At 38.9% G+C, this 26060-nt stretch overlaps 1 protein-coding gene across 1 annotated transcript; it reads right to left on the reverse strand.

Moving 5' to 3' along the window:
• Positions 1-6095: 6095 nt before the first annotated feature.
• Positions 6096-6904, reverse strand: LOC148012666 (uncharacterized). The gene is made up of 5 exons (XM_087669186.1): positions 6845-6904; positions 6672-6753; positions 6501-6563; positions 6352-6414; positions 6096-6266 (listed from the first exon to the last, which is right to left on the reverse strand). Exons 2-5 carry the CDS (start codon positions 6741-6743, stop codon positions 6096-6098), a joined length of 369 nt encoding a protein of 122 aa, XP_087525312.1. The 5' UTR covers positions 6744-6753; positions 6845-6904.
• Between the last annotated feature and the right edge of the window lie 19156 nt (positions 6905-26060).

Consider the following 26060-nt stretch of genomic DNA (forward strand, 5'->3'; position numbering starts at 1 on the left):
ATTCTTCTTTATGAAAGAAAGCTTGGCATTTCAGCCTTCATATTTATGTTATATTATATTTCTACATAGGAACACCTCATAAACTAGCATTTCAACATCTAAATGGGTGTAGACTAAGGCTAAACCTCATGCCCTATAGCCCACTATACACTCGAACATGTTCTCCTAGTTTTTTCTATTTTTTCTAGATTTAAAATCCATTTTTTAAATTGTTCAAATTTTGATCATAAATCAAAGAAACATAGCCATGGTAACCAATATGCATCATTTTGCTCACCATTTATTTTCACCAATTTTATCAATCACCGTTCTATTGCTCAATTTTTTGTGTTTCACATGTACTATATATTTAATTTTTGCATTATTTAGGCTTGTAGTCCTTAAAATAGCACATATTACTTCCATATCAAATTTCAATCTATATGCAACTCAATTTCATTACAAAAAGAATAATAGAATCAAATTTTCTTTAAAATCCAAACTTATGACAAGAAAACCACTAAAATTTTCATGATTTCGGAGATGTGTAGGCTACTTGCTATATGCTCCACACAACCACTACCAACCACCTCATAATCCCTTGCTCCATTTCTTATATGTTGTCATGATCCGATATCCTTTTCCCCTCATCCTCTTAGCCCACATGAAAATCAATTATGGCGAGAGAGAAAGACTAAATTTGGATCTTTTCAAAGAATAAGTCATTTTTCGGGACTTTTGAAGTGTTGAAGAGTAAAGAATTGTTGCATCTCATCCCTAGGAGAATTCCTATGGATTCCACTAGTTGCAATAACCAATTTTTTTCCCAAATGAAGAGGCTCCAGAAATTTTGTACCTCCCCTCTCTCTCATGAATATTTTTGGGTTATTTAACTCTCTTAAACTTAATGAATCAAAAAACTAATTTGGCCCTTTATGTTCACACTATTTGCAAGTGGTTTATTTTAAATCAGAGGCTTGAATGAACTTGGATTCAAGTTTTGAAAATGCACGCATGTTCTTGGTGTCGTTTTCTATTGACTTAGCCTCCTAGACACTTTTTCTAGCTTCTGGATCAAGTAGCTACTTGGTAACCTGGACATTGCACTATCAAGTATTTTTCTAAAAACTAAAAACCCGTAGTTAGGTTTGATTTCTGCTAGCTTAGTTGTTTGTGTGACAATTTGTTTTGACGTTTCGTAATTGGATTTGTTTTGATTGTCTAGCTTAGGATTTGTCTTTGTTATTTTGTTTGATTTGTTGAGTGTGAAACTTGATAGCCTTGTTCGAGCTTAGTATTTTTTTGGACAGGTTGGAGCTTAGAGTTTGCTAGTAGATGCCAAACATTGTGGAACAGGTTTGTTTTCTTGCTAAGACTATTTCACATCACGAGGATTTTGGGGTTCACGAGCACTTCACATTGCACTTGTTGGTGCACTACACATGGTATTATCAAAAACTTCTATTTCATCGGTTGGATTTATGCAAATTTACACCATTGTTGAGCACTTGCATGGCATGAGGCCTATTGCAGCTATATGGAGTAGATCCTAGTTGCATACGCACTTGAGAGAGCACATGTCATTGAGCACACACATTTCTTGCACACACGATATTTGGGATGTTTATCACAAAGTTAGGAACCTCTAGTTGAGTGTGTAAGGTGGTTGGGTGAGTTAGAGGATCATGAATGATGCCGTCAATTGTGAGATGGGTTGTTCTTATTTGGTCAACATCTTGAGGGCCATCATTTCCATCGAGATTGTGAGATTTTGAATGGGTGGAGTGGAGTATAACATATTTTCTTGCTAAGAGTTGAGAGATGAGGCTAAGGATGAAAATAATCAAGTAACTTTTGTTTGCATTTTGGATGATGCACAAGCACATGTAGATAGGCTAGGCACAATTTCTTCAAGTGCATTCATATTTTCGTGTGGAAGCATCGATTGATTGGTTGCATACCATGATCCATCATTGCATATTTTTTCAAATCATGAATGATTGGGCACGGAGTTCATTTCAAAAAACCATATTCCTGCTAGGGCACACTACATTAAAAACATGTTCATATCGAGAGAATGCTTATTTTGAAGACTCAAGGATCAAAGGAAAAGGTCATAAGCTTCACATCGTCAACCAGTATTTCTTAAAGAAAAAGAGGACATGTGTGGTCGATCGAATGTATTCTGATCGTTTTGAGTGCTCGGACGACTATATTCAGAGTTCATATGACGAAGTTATGATCCAAACAAGTTGCAAGCAGGCACATGGTAGAGAAAATGAAAATAGTAAAAAGCAGTAGAAAAGAAAAAGCCAAAAGCTAAAAGCAAAAATCCTAATGTATGTGAGAGTACTTGTGATAACTATATAAGGAGATAAGAAGGAAGAGTTAAGGGCCTTCCCCCTCAAATACAATTGTATCATGTGAGAGAAGAGTGGAGGGTGGCATGCAAGAGAGTGAACTCTTGTCGTGCCAGTTATGAAGTCAAAGAATTTGGATGTCGAAGCACCCAGTGACAGCCCAAGGTTATCAAGGTATGAAATTTCCATGATGTTGCATTTGTATTGAAAGTTGAGTTTGAACTTTTTGCAACGTGTTGGTATTTTTAAGCTTCGGGGATGTTTGAGTGATGCTCTACCCAATTTGGGTTTTAGTTATTTGAGCTACAATAGGCATTGTGTGTTGTTTGGTTTCGTGTGTGGTTCGTGTGGTGGTTATCGAAACATTTAACTTTTTGTGTTGTGTTGTGCATACGACAAAGTCAATTTTCCCAATTGGCACTCCTTAACGTTTCATTATTAGGTTGTGAGTGAGGCCTACTCTCGATCATCACTCGCTCAATATCTGTTTTTTGGGGCCTCAATTGAGGAGTGTCAAAATTGACTTTGTCTTGGTTGTTTTACTTGTATGTGACCTAGTTTTGATTTCTTGTGATTGTTGAAGATGACTGATGATTTTCATGAGTTCCATGGTAATCATATTGAAGATCCCGAAAGATTTTTGGAAAAAATAGAGCTATGTTGTATGATAGGGAGAGTGACCAATCTTGAGGCTAAACTCCAAATTCTTAGGTATCAATTTCAGGGAGAAGCACAAAATTGGTTGAGTTTCAGAGAAGCTTGAAATTTAGGAGACAAAATTTGGATTATGAAACCATTAAAAATGCTTTTTTATCTAGGTTTAAAAAAAGAGAAAGTCAAAGTGAGATTTGGCTGAAAATAGAAACTTGTGTTCAAAAAGATGATTAGTGTGTTGAGGATTTTGCTAGGGATTTTGAAAGATTGTGGAATCGATGGAGTTGGACATTGTCAAAAGGTGAGATAGCCCCAGTTATGTTGGAGATAATGTATTTTTTAAATGGGTTGAAATTAGAAGACTGGAGAGTGAAATTAGAGGTTAAGAACCCTAAGACCTTTGAGGAAGCGATGAAGATAGCTAAATATCCACCACATGCTTTGGCCAATGATTTCAAAATCGGTGGATGGCCTCTTTTGCTCTTTCCATTGCCTTTTGGATTATATGCTGAAGTCAAAGAAAGTTTCATGCCAAGGCGGGAGAAAAACTCTCTAGCCTCATCAGCATTCAACTCACCTCTATTTGCAGTAACTTTCCCAATACATCCATACCTAAAAAAAACATCCTCCAATAGAAACTTACAAACCACTGAAGTAGACTTTGTTCATAATGCTCTTCCTTCCACTTGATTTGTGAGATCTTCTCATGCCAAAACAATATAGCGCATTTGCCATAAACCAATAGGCATAGTAATCAAATCAAGAACCCACTTGTAATGAATACATAGCAAGTAGGTAGGATGAAGCTCATATCTATGCCTCACTAATGAGAAGAATTGACAATCAGGGCATGTCTCAACAAACTGTGAGATATCTCTATACATGCTTCTCCACCAATAGCACTCTTTGATCTTCTCAAAAGTCGCCAATATAGCTCGATGTCTAGCCCAAAGACTTTCATGGAATTCTTTCATGATACGCACCTGTGAAGCTCTATCACAAACAACTCTCAATGGCTATCCTCCTCGCTTTCGTGGATGCTTCCAAAGTAGCCCACTTTGCAAGAATAAACTATAAGCTTTTCTCCAAATCTTCTTGAAGTTTGCATCAGTCCATCCATCCTATCTAGACATAGTACTCAAATAACACCCAATCTACAAATACTCTCCTATATACAAAGACTCATCAAAGATTTCCAAAGCAGTCACATGACAAATATGGTCAGCATGCATGGCTGCAAGATTAGTCCCTTCATGAGCATCATCAATGCAAGAAAAATCCATATCATCATACCTCGCTTGTGAAAGCATATCAGCAACTAGGTTGTCTTTACTTATTATGTGCCTAAACTCAGGATTCATGGATTTTATGTACCCAAGCCACCTAAGCATGGCAATATTTGGAGTAGAATAACTCATGAACATACCTAGAAGAGGTAAACAATCAGTCTTCTCAACCACCACAGAAGCTCTAATGAAGTACTCTCTGTCATTCTTGAGAGCCGTGTGACAACTCCCATAAGCTCTCTTTTAACTTGAGGATACCTTCGTTGTCGCTCGTTTAGGACTTTTTCCCCAAACCAAATAGCATAAGTATTCCCATTTGCATCATCTTCGCCAACAGCCCATCCAATGCCGATAGGACTAATATCAAAGTAAGCACAATAGGTCTTCCACACTCATAATCTACCTTTTGAAGATTCAGAGTAGCTCTCAATAATTTCTTCAGCTTATGCATGGCTTTAGTATGTTTTATCTCCCAAGAAAAACATTTCCCTTTTCTCAAGAGCTGATAAAGATCATTTGCAATATGAGAAAAATGAGGAATCCAAATAAGATAAAACACACAAGCTCAAAGAAACCTGCGAATCTCCGAAGAAGAGGAGAAAGTTTCCACAATATTTTCTATGGTATCCAACCTTCATAGGAGAAGGCTTTGTGCCATAATATCCACATATATGACCAACAATCAGAACTTCTCTAGCACCAAAAATAAACTTCAACCCTGACACGGTTAAATTCAATTCCTCCAGTCAACTAAAAACTAATTAAGCAACATGTGTGTCTTGATTGTTTTATCCCTTAAATATCCAATATGTTGCAAAGTAATAAATGTTTGAGTAATCCCTCAAATTTCCAATATGTTGAAAAGCAATAAATTCTTAACTCAAAGTAAAAGTTATGCTAAAACTTCCACATCATCTAGACTAAGCACATTGCTATTTTTGTTTAATACAACTTTGCCATTTCCTAGTAGCCAAGAAATAATCTCCTTAATCATATCATCACTTGTTGGCTTCTTTGTATCCTTAATCAAAACTCGAAAGCTAGCTTCAATCTTTTTGAGATTCATGTATGTACTCTTTAAAGAAAAGTACATATCATGAATTGTAGACACACCAAGATACTTCAAAAGTATGGTTTCCATGTTCTCTTTTGTCATATTAACATGCATTGAATAACAAAAAGAGAATAAGTAACTTATTATACTATGTATAGATAATTAAATGACACGAATTATAATATGAAAAGCCATAAATTTAACTACATGACTATTATATATATATATATCAACTATAAAGCTACCCTTTAGGCATCATTTGAAATGTTAATCTCAAAGCTACAAATTGAACTACATGACTACAATTATATATATCTAATTAAAATATAAATTAACAATAAAGTTACCCTTTGAGTATCATTTGAAATGTTAATCTCAATGCCTTGGTTTGGGAGATCTTTAAATTCCTAATTCAAATAAAATAAAAAAATTAGATTATGCTTTTCATGTATGACATAACAAAAATATAAACATTTACATCTAGCACCTTTGGTTCTTTTTTGTTGATATTGGTACCTCGTTTCACGCTCCTTTGTTGCAAAAGATCCTTCATCTTCTCACTTGGCTAGTCAACACGTAAAATAAATAGTTATGTAATAAATCATACCTTTAGTTATTCACTAAACTATGATGCTATTGTTCTCTCACAAACATATATCAAATACCTTCCTCTTTCTTTGACTTTTTCGAGATGTTTCATTAATGTCATCATCTGGATTAGCCTACATTCAAAACTAAAATTAGTAATTACATTAAAAACATTTATATAGAAAAAAAATTACATACCTTATCATTTCTTGAACTATGGATACTTTGTTCCATAGTTTCTTGATGTTTAGTTGAGTACATTATTTTGTCTAAACCATGTGACAATAACTTTGAAAAGCTGGCACAATTTTCCATATCAAGTGTCTCATCTTCATTTTCAACATCCTACATTTTAAGCATGTAAAGGATAAGATACTGTTAAGAACATAAATCATATGGTCAATCTTAAATTTAATATAAAGCAAAGAACCTCATCGGATGTATAACATTGAAATTCTTCAAAGCTCTTTTCTTCCTCCACAAACATATTCATCTATGGGAAATGAAAGTTAATGTATAAGTATCTGTATAAGAGACATTCTCAAAGAAAGTTATTAGATATGAGCTTAAAAGCATTACCTGCAATGATAAATATGTTTGCTTGTATTGTTGTCCTTCAAAGGAGCTACTTTCTTCAAGAGGCTACATCAACAAAACAAGATCATGTCTATACATCAAATGTCTCCAAAATATATGGAATCAAGTACAAAAATGATAAACATATAAGATTATAAGATACATTTTCCAAACCTTGTTCATTTGAAATATCATCCATGCTAGGAATGTATACATCAAGTTGAATAGAATCAATAGTAGCAACATATGGTTCACTCTGCCATCAATAGACACCCCTAAATGAGTATGGGAGAAAAAGAACCAATCCTACACTTATGATATCAAACTTATAAATCATATCATCTTACCATTGATGATGTTATGTCATTTGATACATTTTGAAGCTTATCTATATCATCCACTCCAAGACATGCGGATAATTCTCTCTATATGTCATAAGATTAATAGTTCAATAACTAAGAATCTACACCTCAAATATTAGGAAAGCCAATAAAAAAAAGTAACAATCAAATTACCTTCTTTAAAATATCTTTTTTCTTCAAATACTTTCTTTCATCTTGCTTTGTACCCTTCCACCAGTCATATATGTCATTCTCTCTCCATATGTACTCACATCCAGTAAACTTCAATGGTAAAATCTCATGGTGATTCTCTGATATGACTTTCATGATATACTATTTATCCGCATTTTTATAACGTAGATCATTTGGGTTTAAGGATTCAAACCACCTATGTACTCGATGATAATTTTCGAGCATGACAGTGTGTTGACTTTTAAAGTATTCAGCCAAGAGCTTTTTTCCATAAAGTCTACCATCTTCTCTAAATTTCAACATGGGTGGCCGATAGATATCATCATATGATGGTATGCGTATCACTCCTATTGATACTCAAGTGATCAAATATCATTAGTTAGTATAACCATTTCAAAAAATGACTCATTATCAACATAAGAAAGCTGGTAATACCTGATTCTTGGCTTGAAGAAGTGTTAAGGCAAGCAATCTCAATGTCTTCCTTTCTTGCATTGTCTCTTCTGTCATCTTTAGTAACTTGTTTACCTATATACATAGAGTTAACCAAAGCTCATGATAATACAAGGTTATGAAAATTTTCAATAACACAAAAGAAAATAATTAGATATTTTGTATCAATTTGGGTCACCAAATTTGTACAAGTTTTTTATCCTTAAAGTTGGTACTTGCATCTTGACTTGAAGAAACATTATCGCAAGTAACCTCCTGATCTCCCTTTCTTACATTACCTCTTTTCCCACCTTTTGTTGTTCTTTTATCTATGTTTATATATATACACACAATTACTCAAAGTTTAAAAATATGAATAACTATGAACATTTTAAATTAGGCAAAGAGACTAATTAAAGCTAGTTAATCTCAAAATGAATCACCTAATAAAGCAAGATGTAATATATGTACAAATTTTAATTTTCAAAGTTTAGTAGAAATAAAGACATATACCTGTATCATGATTTGAAGAGACATTAGGGCCAATGACCTCCTTAGCTTTCATTGTTCCATTATCTCTTGTACCATCATTGGTGATTTTGTTACCTTTATGTACACATAATAAACCAAAGTTTAGAAACATAAGAGACTTATATTTTTTAAAAAGAAGTGCTATATCAAACTAAATCACTTAATTTCTTAGCACTTGGATTAGAACACATGAATTAGTAATAAAATTAGGTATAAATTTAGTTATTAGAGTTAGTTACCTTTCACTTCTTCCACAACTGAATCCACAAGCCCAAGTAGTTTGAGATCCTCACTCATCATTTTTTTCAAAAGAGCCATCATCTCTAGATTAGAAGTCGATATGGCAAACCTACATAGGCATGGTAATAATAAGAAAGTGTTTGCAATGCATGTTTGAAAATGTATTTACATTAAGCAATACAAAACAAAAGACTTCAATAAACATACTGTCATAACATTGTTGCCTCATGCTCATGCGAGTGCCATATGGTAGGTACAATCTTTTTTTTATTGTCAATTGCAATTGCTTTTGTTTTGAGTACTTGCCATTGCTTTTTCGTGGATACACATAGCCACCAATCCTTCTAATCTTGATCCTCTATTCTCACTTTCCAAAGTTTAGATCTGCCCCAAACAACCCAAAATGGGAAAAAAATAGCCCATGCAAGATACACTTTCATGCAACCAAAAACTAATCCAAACTTGGCATTTATCAATCAGGGAGGGTGGGACTAGGTCTATGTCAAGATTGTGGGAGAGAAGGAAGGAGTCTCACTTGTAGCTTTCTTGCTTGCACAATGGGGGAATACACACAGAGGTGGAGGCTGAAAACAGTTTTCCTCTTCTTAGTTGTGTAAGCCAAAAGAACTCTCATACAAAGAAATAGAAGAACCCTATATATGGGTCTCAAACCAAACTCAACTAACTAAGGTGGCATACTAACTGAGCCACGAACTAGAGTAGATAAGGATAGCTATCATGTAGCTATTATTCATGGGCGGTGTACCAACCGCGTCTGCAACTGACAAGTTGGTGACATAAATACACAACGGTCACCCTGGCGTATCACGAGTGGAGCTCGATATCTCAACACTCCCCCTCGAGCTCAATCCCAATTCCTGCACACCAAGCAGGTCTCTGAACTTGCGCAGCTTCTCTGCGCCCAATGTCTTCGTGAATATGTCAGCTACTTGATCCTCTGTGCTGACATAAACTAGATCAATAAGACCTAGTAAAACCCTCTCTCGCACATAGTGATAATGCACCTCAATGTGCTTTGTTCTAGCATGATAGACTGGGTTATTTTTCAAGTGTATACTGCTCATGTTGTCACAATAAATGACAACTAGCCCATCTGTAAGCTGATGCATATCATAAAGTAGCTTATGCAACCAAGCTACCTCACATGCAGCCATTGCTGCACCCCTGTACTCAGCCTCTGTGCTCGACAAGGCAACTGTAGGCTGTTTCTTGCTGCTCCAAGTGATTGCAGCACTCCCAAAAGAGAACACATATCCACTGGTAGATCGTCTATCAGAAATGCTACCAGCCCAATCAGCATCAGTGTATCCATGCAACTGTATTTGAACCCCAGTCTCATAAAATAGTCCATACTGCAATGTGGACTTCACATACCTAAGTATGCGTCTAGCCGCATCCAAATGTGGTTTCCTTGGAGCCTGCATAAACTGACTTACCAATCCAACAACATAGCTCAAATCTGGCCTGGTAATAGTCATATAAATCAAGCTTCCTACTATGCGTCTGTACATAGTAGGGTCTTCCAGAAGCTCACCTGCATCTGTGCTCAGCTTCACATTCTGCTCCAAAGGAACTGAAATAGGCTTACAGCCTGTCATCCCATATTTGGACAGCATGTCCAATCCATACTGCCTCTGCAAGAGCTGTATCCCACTTGGTGATCTAATCACCTCAATGCCCAAGAAATAACGCAGCTCTCCCAAATCCTTCATCTCAAACTTTTGCTTCCATAGCATTTTCACATGAAGGATATATTCATCACTGCCACCTATCATAATCAAATCATCAACATAAATGACAAGTAACATAATACCTTTCTCTGTTTTTTTCACATAAAGTGAGAAATCTGCCTTGGAAATTTGAAAGCCAATAGTGACAAGATACTGTCCTATCTTGTCAGACCATGCTCTAGGTGCTTGCTTCAAGCCATACAAGGCTTTCTTCAACCTGCAAACAAACTCAGGATGAACAGCATGCACATAACCTGGTGGCTGCTCCATATAGACCTCTTCTTGCAAATCACCATGCAAGAAGGCATTCTTTACATCCATCTGATGTAAAGACCATCCCTTTGATGCAGCCATAGCAATGACTGCTCTTACGGTTGCCATCCTTGCAACCGGACTGAATGTTTCTTCATAGTCAATGCCATATGTTTGTGCATAACCCTTGACTACTAATCTTGCCTTGTATCTGTTCACAGAACCATCTGCATTGTGCTTCACCTTATAAACCCACTTACAGCTAATTGCATTCTTACCTTTAGGCAAAGGTACCAATTCCCATGTAGCATTTGCTTCCAAGGCATCCATTTCTTCATCCATGGCTTTCTCCCATTTTTCTTTTCCCATGGCTTGCTCAAAAGAAGTGGGTTCTGGTTCCCGTATCACTTTGACCATATATGCATAGTGAATGGCTGTAAATCCATCATATTTCAGCCTATCCACAGGATACCTAGCTCTCGTAGACCTACGCAAAATAGGTTCACTCCCAAGTGCTCTCAAAACATCCCTGGTCTTCCTTACTCCAGGTGTAACAATAGAAGGAATACCCAACTCATCATCAATGCTCTGTTCTGAGCCACTGGATTCACCATCCACATAAGAGTGACTTGCATTCACATCAAACATGGGCTGATCAACCTTCTCTTTTCCTTTTCGTGATACCTGCATACCACTATCTGCATTGCTTTGAGAAGATTCTCCTGATCTCAATCTGCCTGTCCATGGCGAAGAATGTGAACCACTGCTAGAGGACGCTCCAGGTCCACTAATATTTTGTGACTGCTGCTGTGAATTCTGTGCAACATTACCATTTTGTGCATCTACATCATCAATCACATTTACTGGTTTATACTAGCTACTCATCTCATCAAAAACAACATCTCTGCTCACTGTAAACTTATGAGTAGAAGGGTTATAGCATCTATACCCTTTTTGCTGCAGAGAGTAACCAATAAAGATGCACTTCTCAGCTTTTGGATCCAACTTGGATCTCAACTCATCTGGCACATGTACATAGGCAATGCAACCAAAAATTTTCAAATGAGAAATATCTGGTTTCCTACCAGTATACCTCTCCTCTGGAGTCATCCCATGTATTGGTGCAGTGGGAGTCTTGTTCATTATATAGACTGTTGTAGCAACTGCTTCAGCCCAATAAAAATCTGGCAGGTCTTTTTCATTGAGCATGGCACGAGATACCTCTCCAATATGCCTGTTTTTCCTTTCTGCAATTCCATTTTGTTGTGGGGTATGACTGCATGAATATTGCTGCTTTATGCCATGCCCCTGCAAGAACCTTGCAAACTCATTTGAGAGGTACTCTCCCCCTCCATCTGACCTTAGGCATTTTATGTGCAGGCCTGTTTCTTTTTTAACCATAGCTTTAAGAGTTTTGAAATGCCCAAAAACTTCACTTTTCTTTTTCATAAAATACACCCAAACTTTTCTGCTATAGTCATCAATAAAACTGACAAAATAATGACAGCCTCCAAGAGATGCAGCTTTAGTAGTCCACACATTAGAGTGGATTAATTCCAATGGCTTCTTACTCTCTTGAACATGTCTAGGAAATGGTTTACTTGCCTGTTTTCCAAACTGACAGGCTTCACATACCTTATGCATTTCTGCAACCTTGAATTTAGGCAATCCTGCAACAATATTTTGGGCTTGCATTGATTTAAGTCATTGTACATTAACATGACCAATGCGTTTATGCCAGATATCAATATCTGCAACTACACCGGTCCCATGTGCAAACATTGCTGCACTCAATTCAGACATGTCTGCATCCAATGTAAACATTTTTCCCTTCTTCTTTCCTTTTGCTATCAAGCGACCTTTATTTTTCATATCCTCAACAAAGCATCCATGAGGATTAAATCTGACCTGCAAGCCCTGCTCAACCATTTGACCAACAGAAACCAGATTCTTGGTGATATTCGGGACATGAAATACATTGGACAGGTATTTCTTTTTCCCATCCTGCATAGACAAGGGAAATTTTCCAATCTGCACAATAGGATGTGCAGTATCATCACCAATCTCCACAAATCCTGGTTTTTCCATTTTCCTTGCATCCTCCATCCATTCTGCATGACCTGTCATGTGGTTTGATGCACCTGAGTCAACATACCATACATCGTTGCTTTCTTCTGCACTTGTCACAGAATTATTCATGTGCTGCACCATAAACAAATGCTCATTTGTGTCATCACCCTGTCTACTAGAAGATGCATAATTCCCTTGTTGCAATTTACCATTCATGATGTCATTCTGCTTTTTATAGCAGTCCTTAGCCATATGACCCATTTTACCACAGTAGTAGCATTCAACATTGTTGTTTGCATTTTGGCCTCTTTGCCATCCACCACGACCTCTTTGGCTCCCCCTGCCTCTAGAGTTACCACGTCCTCCTCCATAGGACTGGTTTTCTTGAGTTTGCTGCATATTCTGATTTCTACCACGGCCTCCAAATCGGCCTCCTCTACCTCTGCCTCTACCTCTTCCAGCATTTGAGTAGAAGACAGCTTCTTTCGAAGTTCCTCCTGAAGAAGATGCACCACCATTTCTCTGCTCCTCAGAAATTAGAAGAGCAATCAACTCCTCAAAATCAGGAAATCTTTCACGAACTGAAATGGATGTCCGAAACTGTGCATAATCCTTTCCTAGACCATTCAAGGTCACAGAAACTAAATCATCATCTTCCACTGGCGACCCAATGGAAGCAAGTGCATCTGCAATCTTCTTCACCTTCATGTGGTAGTCATTGATGCTCATACTTTCTCTTTGCACATTGTGCAACTCTTGCTTGAGTTGCATTTTCCTGGCTTGCGTATTTGTGCTATACATTTTTGACAAAGTATCCCATGCCTCCTTTGGCGTACTTGCATCCTGAATATGCACAATCATAGAGTCTGAAATACTGATAGATATCCAGTACATAACTTTCGTGGATCTCTCATGCCATGCTTTGAATGCCTGCATTTGCTGTTTATTGGGAACATCAGGAAGAACTGGTTCTTCTTCATTTCCTGCAACAAATTCCCAATATCCTTTTCCCATAAGGAAATTCGTCATTCTAAACTTCCATGCTTGGAAGTTATTCTTGTCAAGCTTTTCAATGACAATCTGTGAAAGAGAGTCAGATGCCATTACAGAATACTGCAAAAAATTCTGTCACTGCAAAAAACACAACTTCACCCTCACAAGGGCAAATCTGCAAAACTGGCGAAAGTGGTATTTGACCACACAGTCACTTCCTAGTGACGATTTTGCATAAACAGGAACCAAGGATGATTCTGAAACTGCCAATGTCTCTGCGCACAAGCATACGATGCAATTTCTACAGTAACTTTTCTCTGACCTGTAGAACAGTGGTCGCACAGCATAAAATAGGGTGTTTTCCTGAGTGCGTGCAGAAAACTTCCGCCTCCAAAACAGGCCCCGAAATGGCCTCAAATCAAAAAAACAGGGTCGCCTAGGGCTAAAGCCCTTCCCCGCAGCATATACTGCACTCTTGCTTCACCGCGAAGGGCGTCTCAACCAGAACACCGCGAGCTTGGCTTGCTTTCTTGAGCTCCTTACCACGAACAAGGCTCTGAAACCATGTCAAGATTGTGGGAGAGAAGGAAGGAGTCTCACTTGTAGCTTTCTTGCTTGCACAATGGGGGAATACACACAGAGGTGGAGGCTGAAAACAGTTTTCCTCTTCTTAGTTGTGTAAGCCAAAAGAACTCTCATACAAAGAAATAGAAGAACCCTATATATGGGTCTCAAACCAAACTCAACTAACTAAGGTGGCATACTAACTGAGCCACGAACTAGAGTAGATAAGGATAGCTATCATGTAGCTATTATTCATGGGCAGTGTACCAACCGCGTCTGCAACTGACAAGTCGGTGACATAAATACACAACGGTCACCTTGGCGTATCACGAGTGGAGCTGGATATCTCAACAGTCTAAATATAAGGTGATTGTTTTCCACTCCCTATGTCCTTCAAGGAAGGAGGTGACTCATAAGCACATGAGTGGAACTTGTGCCTATAAGTAACAAGGAAGGGTAGTACAATGTGCTAAGGGAGATTTCCCACATGACCAGTCAAAGGATAGAGTATGATGCACTTGTGGATATGGGGAGGTGCATAATGCACAACTACCATTCCCAACAACAAAGCACCATTCCCAACAATAAAGGATTACCTTGTGGAACATCTATGATCAGAGAATGTTCTTCAAATCCATATTGGTACTGAATTGGATCTCCTAGATGACTTACAATTAGTCCCTACATTATTAAAAAAGCAATACACATAATTATACTCACACAAAAAATGGATTGCACAAACCATCAAGTCAACTTCAAACTAATTAGAAGTGAAAGGAACTTACATAGCACATAATGCAAAGTATACGTATCCAAAAGCAAAATCTTGACCAACTTCTTCGAGCTTTTCCAATGAAGCGTTTTGCAGCTCATCCAGGGAGATTCTGATCCCGTGATTTCTATAGATTCATCAAAAGCCTTGTCTTCTATGATGCTATCTTCTGCATCAAGCTTGAGTCATTCTATCATGCTCTGCTGTAATTCAACATAATCAAGTTATAGAGAACAAAAAGTAAATAAAAGGACATATTACCTCCACCCATCTTGATTCAAAAGAACAAAACTTAAATCTTATTTCCAAAATGGTCTCTACAACCTTGGCCTGTGCCCAATGAGGCAACCGGGACACAATGAACTTGAATGTAGGAGTTGTATTACTTACAAGCTGAGGTTCAATAGTGACAACAATACCAGAAGCATCCAATTCGTGTGTCTGAAACTTGTCACATCTCATGGGGATTGAAAAAGTATTATTTAGTTGTCCTTTTGATTCAGTAAGTAGTATGGATGGATTGGATGTTTGCAATTCAGATTGTAAACTGCAGCATTTCTGCATCATCTTGGTCAAAAGATTAGGAAGCCTCCAAATAAACACGCAACTGTCTCCACTAACCTATTTGAAAACAATAAATTAGCAGCACCAAGTGAAAAAACCGTAGTAAAGAAGCCAAGGTCAGCATATATACAATTCTAAATGCCACCTTAAATTTACCAATATTAGCTGCTTGCAATCAGGCATGAAAGCTACCAAGTTGTCCATTGCAAGTTTCTTCTACATTGCAATCAAGTTGTCCATTGCAAGTTTCTTCTACATTTATTGTTTTTATTCTGTCTTCAGAAGTACCATGATCTTTCTCACTCAAAACAGTATCCTCTAACTCTTCAAAAGCATGTCCATCAATTTCCTTATCCCCATGCTCCAAAATACCTGGAGTAAAATTTTGAGCTCTTCAACTCCAGGTTTTGTTCCATATACATTGCTGTGGAGTTCCTTCAAAGCATCAAATGTCTCTTGGTCAAGACCAAATTGCAAACCTTCTACCTTCCTTTCATCCAACTTCATCTGCCAAAAACTCAATTTGTCAGGAGACCATTTTTTTTTTCCAGTCATCAACCTTTGAGTATACCCGTCAGAGCCTCTGCCATTTATCCCTGCATTGCTGTGCATTCCTTCCAATTCCATTATTCTGACAAAATGCTTCTATTTCCTCCCACTGCTCCTTGGATTTTCCACTACTACTGAACCCTGCTGCCTCAGACTCCAACTGCTTCTTCTTTGTAGCAATCAAAACTGAGACTTCATGTGGTTGCTAGTGCTGCCTATTCGTTGCCTTCTTTTTGGATTGTTCCACATCCTATATAGAAGCTTGTGTGGCAACGCTTCTGGAGTATAAGGTCCACAGCCTGTGATTTAGTGATTCAAGCCATGGAAGAGACCTGTGCATCAGCAGCATGCCTAGGTGACAATTCCTTCTTGTGAGCAGCAGGATGTGACACTGGAGGAAGGCCAACTCTCAGAGCGTTCTGATTTGCAAGAACCCCATTCTAGGCTGCATTGTGAGCCGACAGAAGTTGGGATGCGATCTGCAGGTGCAAGCGAGCGGCGGCCTCATCGGAGAAGAAGGGACATGGAACGTCCCAGCCAAGGCGCGGACGTTTCTTGGGGCGGGTCTCGTCCCGGAAGGGACCAGACACAAGGTTGAGATCAGTCATTCGCAGCGACCAAAATTAGCAGAGAAGAGCAAGAGCCTGGGGGTAGGGTTTCAAGGATGGACAGGAGCTTATGGCAGAGAAAATAGCGGCCATGGGAGCTGTAATAAGAAAGGGGGGAGGCGGGATCGTGATGGAATATGCAGGGAGTCGCGAAAGAAACAAGGCTTGCTTGTAGGAGGCTTCCTGACAGAAAGACAAACACGCGACAAAACGACGTCCTTCCGCCCCTTCCTCACTCTCTTTGCCAAACATCTGTCTAACGTCTATTGTCCATTGGTATTCCTTGATGCCGCTCCACTAGTAATGTTTCACGCATTACCTCGCTTCCTTGTGGGCAAACAGAAATTAACAGTGATAAGGTTTCACGGAACGCGAGAGAGAAAGAAACGGAGACAGAACCAGATAGATGTAAGGCGCTTGGGGAAGCCGTTCTGAGGCTGAGGCAAAGGGAGGCCTGAAAAACCGTTCCCTGCAAGGTATCAGAAGCTCACATACATGTCAATAATGGCAATTCCAATTATGACATATTGATCTAGTCCAATTTTGACAACTTGACTGTGTATCGTTGTACCCCATTCTCCTTTCTGAATGCTCCCACATGCCTTTAAAATGGATGAGAATAGGCAATTGTCAAGCATTATACCCTATTGAAGCATTCTCACGTACAGTTTAGGAGCAATGATATGTTTACTAGTTGCCATGCACCCTGAAATCATTGCAGTCCCTGACAGCAGATCTCAATTTTTCAATTGATTAAATAACAATTGTGCCTCTACTAGAAGGACACACTTTGCATACATGTCAACAAGTGCACAGGTGCGCCCCTGCACAGACCAACTCCTTGGCTGCTTGCGAGTAGGTTCCTCCTCATCTTTTGCTAAATTAACTCACACATAAGCCTAAATTCAAGTCTTTAACCCTATTTCCAATCTGTTTCTTGCCATAACAATCAACACTAAGTCGATGTTTTACCATCCTACACAATTAGTGCCCATCTATTCAACCCTGAAAAGCATAATCCTTATAGCAATCAGTGCCCTTTCTTTGCTACTATGGCCAAAGTTCTCCAAGTAGTTAGGACGATGTGCTTCAAGTGATCGAGTTCTCCAATGTGGCTAAACAATCATGTGGCCTATCTTCATAGTAGTTGAGTGGACTAAGGTGCTTAAGTGGTTGGGTGAAAAAGGCAATGTGTGGTCCACATGATGAAGAGGGAAAAGACTGTGTGGTTCAAGGGTACTAACCAATGTGGTGAATGTTCATGCATAGCCATGGTTGATGCAAATATATACCCATACAATATTGATAGCTTGTAGATATGTTGCAAGATGAGACTCATGTAGGTACTTATGATATAGGGGAGATGCCATGTATACCTCAACCTATAGCCAAGTGAGAAAAATGCTACTCGATGCAATGGGAACAACACTCCACTCATCAATAAGCTAGTTACTTGTGCACAAGTGAGAGATCAACTTCTTCAACTAATCTTGCTAATTCTCTGTCCCTTAAGATAATCTATGAAGTATGTGGTGTAATATATACTCAATATATACTAGGCCTATACTACATTAAAGGTTAGTGTTAGGGCTAGGCTTGTAGTAAGGTAGAGCTTAAGCTTAGGCTTAGGTTTAGATTGGATTAGTTATATAGGCAAGGTATATGCATAGGCTCCTCATACAGACAAACTGATAGAGGCTATAGAGTGGCTAGACATAGGTATGTCTAACATAAATACACAAGGGGTAGGCATAGGGTACACGTATGGAAAGTTAGGAAAATACTAGGCATACTATAAGCCAATCCTATGTGTATAAATAGGCTAAGCATATTCTAGGAAGAGTTTAGACATAGGGTAAGCATATGCTAGGAGCCAACGCCTAACACAACCCTATCCTATTCTATGGTTACCTTGTGCCTAGAAAATGTGAGACATAAGTTGTATTATTATGCATAGCATATAATGTTCCTACTTATATTATCGAGCCAATGCCTAACCTTGTCAAGATTGTGGGAGAGAAGAAAGGAGTCTCACTTGTAGCTTTCTTGCTTGCACAATGGGAGAATACACACAGAGGTGGAGGCTGAAAACAGTTTTCCTCTTCTTAGTTGTGTAAGCCAAAAAGAACTCTAATACAAAGAAATAGAAGAACCCTATATATGGGTCTCAAACCAAACTCAACTAACTAAGGTGGCATACTAACTGAGCCACGAACTAGAGTAGATAAGGATAGCTATCATGTAGCTATTATTCATGGGCGGTGTACCAACCGCATCTGCAACTGACAAGTCGGTGACATAAATGCACAACGGTCACCCTGGCATATCATGAGTGGAGCTCGATATCTCAACACTCCCCCTCAAGCTCAATCCCAATTCTTGCACACCAAGCAGGTCTTTGAACTTGCGCAGCTTCTCTGCGCCCAATGCGTTTGTGAATATGTCACCTACCTGATCCTCTGTGCTGACATAAACTAGATCAATAAGACCTAGTAAAACCCTCTCTCGCACATAGTGATAATGCATCTCAATTTGCTTTGTTCTAGCATGATAGACTGGGTTATTTGCCAAGTGTATACTACTCATGTTGCCACAATAAATGACAACTGGCCCATCTGTAGACTGATGCATATCATAAAGTAGCTTATGCAACCAAGCTACCTCACATGCAGTCATTGCTGTACCCCTGTACTCAGCCTCTGTGCTCGACAAGGCAACTGTAGGCTGTTTCTTGCTGCTCCAAGTGACTGCAGCACTCCCAAAAGAGAACACATATCCACTGGTAGATCGTATATCAGATATACTACCAGCCCAATCAGCATTAGTGTATCCATGCAACTGTATCTGAACCCCAGTCTCATAAAATAGTCCGTACTACAATGTGGACTTCACATACCTGAGTATGCGTCTAGCCGCATCCAAATGTGGTTTCCTTGGAGCCTGCATAAACTGACTTACCAATCCAACAGCATAGCTCAAATCTGGCCTAGTAATAGTCATATAAATCAAGCTTCCTACTATGCGTCTGTACATAGTAGGGTCTTCCAGAAGCTCACCTGCATCTGCGCTAAGCTTCATATTGTGCTCCAAAGGAACTGAAATAGGCTTACAGCCTGTCATCCCATATTTGGACAGCATGTCCAATCCATACTGCCTCTGCAAGAGCTGTATCCCACTTGGTGATCTAATCACCTCAATGCCCAAGAAATAACGCAGCTCTTCTAAATCTTTCATCTCAAACTTCTGCTTCACTAGCATTTTCACATGAAGGATATCTTCATCATTGTCACCTGTCATAATCAAATCATCAACATAAATGACAAGTAGCATAATACCTTTCTCTGTTTTTCTCACATAAAGTGAGAAATCTGCCTTGGAAATCTGAAAGCCAATAGTGACAAGATACTGTCCTATCTTGTCAGACCATGCTCTAGGTGCTTGCTTCAAGCCATACAAGGCTTTCTTCAACCTGCAAACAAACTCAGGATGAATAGCATGCACATAACCTGGTGGCTGCTCCATATAGACCTCTTCTTGCAAATCCCCATGCAAGAAGGCATTCTTTATATCCATCTGATGTAAAGACCATCCCTTTGATGCAGCCATAGCAATGACTGCTCTTACGGTTGCCATCCTTGCAACCGGACTGAATGTTTCTTCATAGTCAATGCCATATGTTTGTGCATACCCCTTGACTACTAATCTTGCCTTGTATCTGTTCACAGAACCATCTGCATTGTGCTTCACCTTATAAACCCACTTACAGCCAATTGCATTCTTACCTTTAGGCAAAGGTACCAATTCCCATGTAGCATTTGCTTCCAAGGCATCCATTTCTTCATCCATAGCTTTCTCCCATTTTTCTTTTCCCATGGCTTGCTCAAAAGAAGTGGGTTCTAGTTCCTGTATCACTTTAACCATATATGCATAGTGAATGGCTGTAAATCCATCATATTTCAGCCTATCCACAGGATACCTAGCTCTCGTAGACCTACGCAAAGTAGGTTCACTCCCAGGTGCTCTCAAAACATCCCTGGTCTTCCTTACTTCAGGTGTAACAATAGAAGGAATACCCAACTCATCATCAATGCTCTGTTCTGAGCCATTGGATTCACCATCCACATAAGAGTGACCTGCATTCACATTAAACATGGGCTGATCAACCTTCTCTTTTCCTTTTCGTGATACCTGCATACCACTATCTGCATTGATTTAAGAAGATTCTCCTGATCTCAATCTGCTTGTCCATGGCGAAGAATGTGAACCACTGCTAGAGGACGCTCCAGGTCCACTAATATTTTGTGACTGCTGCTGTGAATTCTGTGCAGCATTACCATTTTGTGCATCTACATCATCAATCACATTTACTGGTTTATACCAGCTACTCATCTCATAAAAAACAACATCTCTGCTCACTGTAAACTTACGAGTAGAGGGTTTATAGCATCTATACCTTTTTTGCTGCAGAGAGTAACCAATAAAGATGCACTTCTCAGCTTTTGGATCCAACTTGGATCTCAACTCATCTGGCACATGTACATAGGCAATGCAACCAAAAAATTTCAAATGAGAAATATCTGGTTTCCTACCAGTATACCTCTCCTTTGGAGTCATTCCATGTATTGCTGCAGTGGGAGTCCTGTTCATTATGTAGATTGCTGTAGCAACTGCTTCAGCCCAATAAAAATGTGGCAAGTCTTTTTCATTGAGCATGGCACGAGATACCTCTCCAATATGCCTGTTTTTCCTTTCTGCAATTCCATTTTGTTGTGGGGTATGACTGCATGAATATTGCTCCTTTATGCCATGCTCCTGCAAGAACCTTGCAAACTCATTTGAGAGGTACTCTCCCCCTCCATCTGACCTTAGGCATTTTATCTGCAGGCCTGTTTCTTTTTCAACCATAGCTTTAAGAGTTTTGAAATGCCCAAAAACTTCACTTTTCTTTTTCACAAAATACACCCAAACTTTTCTGCTATAGTCATCAATAAAAGTGACCAGATAATGACAGCCTCCAAGAGATGCAGCTTTAGTAGTCCACACATTAGAGTGGATTAATTCCAATGGCTTCTCACTCTCTTGAACATGTCAAGGAAATGGTTTCCTTGCCTGTTTTCCAAACTGACAGGCTTCACATACCTTATGCATTTCTGCAACCTTGAATTTGGGCAATCCTGCAACAATATTTTGGGCCTGCATTGATTTAAGTCGCTGTACATTAACATGACCAATGCGTTTATGCTAGATATCAATATCTGCAACTACACCGGTCCCATGTGCAAACATTGCTGCACTCAATTCAGACATGTCTGCATCCAATGTAAACATTCTGCCCTTCTTCTTTCCTTTTGCTATCAAGCGACCTTTATTTTTCATATCCTCAACAAAGCATCCATGAGGATTAAATCTGACCTGCAAGCCCTGCTCAACCATTTGACCAACAGAAACCAGATTCTTAGTGATATTCGGGACATGAAATACATCGGACAAGTATTTCTTTTTCCCATCCTGCAAAGACAAAGGAATTTTTCCAATCTGCACAATAGGATGTGCAGTATCATCACCAGTCTCCACAAATCCTGGTTTTTCCATTTTCCTTGCATCCTCCATCCATTCTGCATGACCTGTCATGTGGTTTGATGCACCTGAGTCAACATACCATACATCATTGCTTTCTTCTGCACTTGTCACAGAATTGTTCATATGCTGCACCATAAACAAATGCTCATTTCTGTCATCACCCTGTCTACTAGAAGATGCATAATTCCCTTGTTGCAGTTTTCCATTCATGATGTCATTCTGCTTTTTACAGCAGTCTTTAGCCATATGACCCATTTTACCATAGTAGTAGCATTCAACATTGCTGTTTGCATTTTGGCCTCTTTGCCATCCACCATGACCTCTTTGGCTTCCCCCTGCCTCTAGAGTTACCACATCCTCCTCCATAGGACTGGTTTTCTTGAGTTTGCTGCATATTCTGATTTCTACCACGGCCTCCAGATCGGCCTCCTCTACCTCTGTCTCTACCTCTTCCAGCATTTGAGTAGAAGACAGCTTCTTTTGAAGTTCCTCCTGAAGAAGATGCACCACCATTTCTCTGCTCCTCAGAAATTAGAAGAGCAATCAACTCCTCAAAATCAGGAAATCTTTCACGGACGGAAATGGATGTTCGGAACTGTGCATAATCCTTTCCTAGACCATTCAAGGTCACAGAAACTAGATCATCATCTTCCACTGGTGACCCAATGGAAGCAAGTGCATCTGCAATCTTCTTCACCTTCATGTGGTAGTCATTGATGCTCATATTTTCTCTTTGCACATTATGCAACTCTTGCTTGAGCTGCATTTTCCTGGCTTGCGTATTTGTGCTATACATTTTTTACAAAGTATCCCATGCCTCCTTTGGCGTACTTGCATCCTGAATATGCACAATCATAGAGTCTGAAATGCTGATAGACAGCCAATACATAACTTTCCTGGCTCTCTCATGCCATGCTTTAAATACCTGCATTTGCTGTTGATTGGGAACATCAGGAAGAACTGGTTTTTCTTCATTTCCTGCAACAAATTCCCAATATCCTTTTCCCATAAGGAAATTCGTCATTCTAAACTTCCATGCCTGGAAGTTGTTCTTGTCAAGCTTTTCAGTTACAATCCGTGAAAGAGAGTCAGACGCCATTACAGAACACTGCAAAAAATTCTTTCACTGCAAAAAACTCAGCTTCACCCTCACAAGGGAAAATCTGCAAAACTGGCGAGAGTGGTATTTGACCACACAGTCACTTCCTAGTGACGATTTTGCATAAACAGGAACCAAGGATGATTCTGAAACTGCCAATGTCTCTGTGCACAAGCATACGATGTAATTTCTACAGTAACTTTTCACCGACCTGTAGAACAATGGCTGCACAGCATAAAACTGGGCCTTTTCTTGAGTACATGCAGAAAACTTCCACCTCCAAAACAAGCCCCGAAATGGCCTCAAATAAAAAAAACAAGGTCGCCAAGGGCAACCTGCAGAGATCTGCTCCCAAAACAGAAAATGAAAGCAACACTGCTCCTCTTACCAAAACACCGCAAGCTTGGCTTGCTTTCTTGAGCTCCTTACCACGAACAAGGCTCTGATACCATGTCAAGATTGTGGGAGAGAAGGAAGGAGTCTCACTTGTAGCTTTCTTACTTGCACAATGGGGGAATACGCACAGAGGTGGAGGCTGAAAACAGTTTTCCTCTTCTTAGTTGTGTAAGCCAAAAAGAAGTCTAATACAAAGAAATAGAAGAACCCTATATATGGGTCTCAAACTAGAGACAACTAACTAAGGTGGCATACTAACTGAACCACGAACTAGAGTAGATAAGGATAGTTGTCATCTAGCTATTATTCATGGGCGGTGTACCAACCGCATCCGCAACTGACAAGTCGATGACATAAATGCACAACGGTCACCCTGGCATATCATGAGTGGAGCTCGATATCTCAACAAACCTAGCATGTTTATCCTATGCCTAATGTATAAGCTAGGCTATATATAAGCTATGGATAGGCTAGACTAAGCATAGGCTACACAAACTAGTGAGTATAGCTATAAGTGTGGAATCGAAATCTTAGCTCATAAGTGAGTAATATACAAATGTAAATTTGAAATAAACTAATATTTATTTACTAGTTTTACCTAGAAAAATCGTGAGTCTACGTTAACTTGAAAGACTATCCATAATTTCCTAGCTAGATGATAGTACTTGCTAGTTATGACTAGTGAAAAAAATAATTTCCTAGTTATGTTGATATTGTTACTAGATATACAATAACTTACTAGATAATGTTACTAGATAAGGCTCGCCCTTAGGCAGTTGCATTTCCTTTGGCACCTGCTCCGCCGTTCCAGCCATACCAACACAGTAGCTCGACTTTGGAGACACGACCTGGCTTTTCCCACTTATTTGTATCGCTCGCTAGCATCCACGAGCTCCAATTTCTTTGTCCTTGCCGGCACCTACGAGTTTCAGACGGTCTAAACACAAAGAGATTGTAACATGGCTTTGCCCGCTTCTTTACACGCTCGCCGGTCTCTATGAGCCCTCACTTGTTTATGGTCGTAGAGGCGTACAAGTCTCGGTCCAATTCATGAAGCACATTTGGCTTGGTTTCTTTTCATTCGCCCCAGGTCCACGAACGGTGACCCGATTTCTTTAGCCTCCCTCCAAGCTCAAGAGCTAACATTTTTACATTCTCTCATGTCAAGAATTTTGAGAGAACGTGGGGATTCCCTTTGGTGTCATTGAATTGAGGTGCATCATGCTTAAGCAAGAGGTAACTTGCATAAGTCTACATGAAAGCATACCAATTTTGTTTACAATTGACCTCTCCCATGCTATTATTGTTGCAAAGAGGACGATGATATACTACACGTATACATGCAAGAAATTTAGGTAGCCATCACTCAAAAATTTATTTCACCGTGCTATTGCTTTTGGGAGACTTTTGTGAATCAACAATACTTGGACACATTTGGAAAGCATATTTCTAGACAATAGGGATAATAGAGACATCACATATATTTCTTCCTATTCCATCATTTATGCTACTATAGATTGGGATCAAGATTCTCTATATGGTTGGTATGATACTTCAAACACCTACTCCAGGGCTAGTCCATATCCCTTTGTCATACACGAATAAAGATTTTGTTGTATTATATATCTGTACAACACATATTCCCAAATAAACCTAGGAAGAATGAAGTCTTAAGAGTAACAACTTTGTGCTCTCTCTCTCTCTCTCTCTCTCTCTCTATCTCTCTCTCTCTCTATGGGGCTATAATGGAATAATGTACTAGGTGGTTTGATTTAACATACATAAGCAAATACTTTGTTGTATTATATCTGTACAACACATATTCCAAAATAAACCTAGGAAAAATGAAGTCAAAGTGGCAAAATACCAAAAAGCGCAACCTTTTTAGTTACTATTAGATTGTTTTTTACAGTATTGCAATGAAATGCCTTGTGTGTATGTGTGTGTTTTTGTGTGTGTATGCATACTAATCTTGTAATGTATAACAACCTTCCGTGATGTGTTTTTGAAAGTATCTTCCAATATCATGTGATGTGCTTGAAAGGTGTATACCATGTGAGAGTGAAAAGACTGCAAGGTGTGTAATGGAAAGTGATGGCACATGCTACTAGTGTCGGACACACTTGCACATTGAGGACATGTAAGTCTATAGAGATTCTGATGTTGAAGAAAGACAATCAAGTAGGAGAGAACAAGAACAAACAATGGAAGCAAATCATCAAGCAAGAGGATGAGAAATGAGAAAGTATTGATGATGTAGATGCATCCAACCACATTATGTTCATATCACACTACATGCATTGGGTGTTAATGTTATAAATACAACTATAATATATTTAAATTCTTAGGATTAATTTTAGTTTACCAAGCCTTTCTTGTATACCCATCATAGCTACCCATGTGGTCTAGGAATGGGGCCTGAATGAAAGTTAAACATAGAAATAAAATAAATAAAATACTAAATATTAGTAAAGTAAAAATAAGATTGATCTAGTCACCTTAGTCGAGTATGTGGGCTAGGTGTGGGGCCAACAAGTTTGGCTAGGTGTTGTATACCCAAAGCTAGAAATTTTAGTGTTGTATAAGTTGTAGCAAAGGCACATTCACTTTCTACAAGCTCGAGTACTAG

Source organism: Lygodium microphyllum, chromosome 27, assembly GCF_053477565.2.
Source record: "Lygodium microphyllum isolate KBCC chromosome 27, Lygodium_microphyllum_v1.1.10, whole genome shotgun sequence".
Classification (NCBI taxonomy): Eukaryota; Viridiplantae; Streptophyta; class Polypodiopsida; order Schizaeales; family Lygodiaceae; genus Lygodium; species Lygodium microphyllum.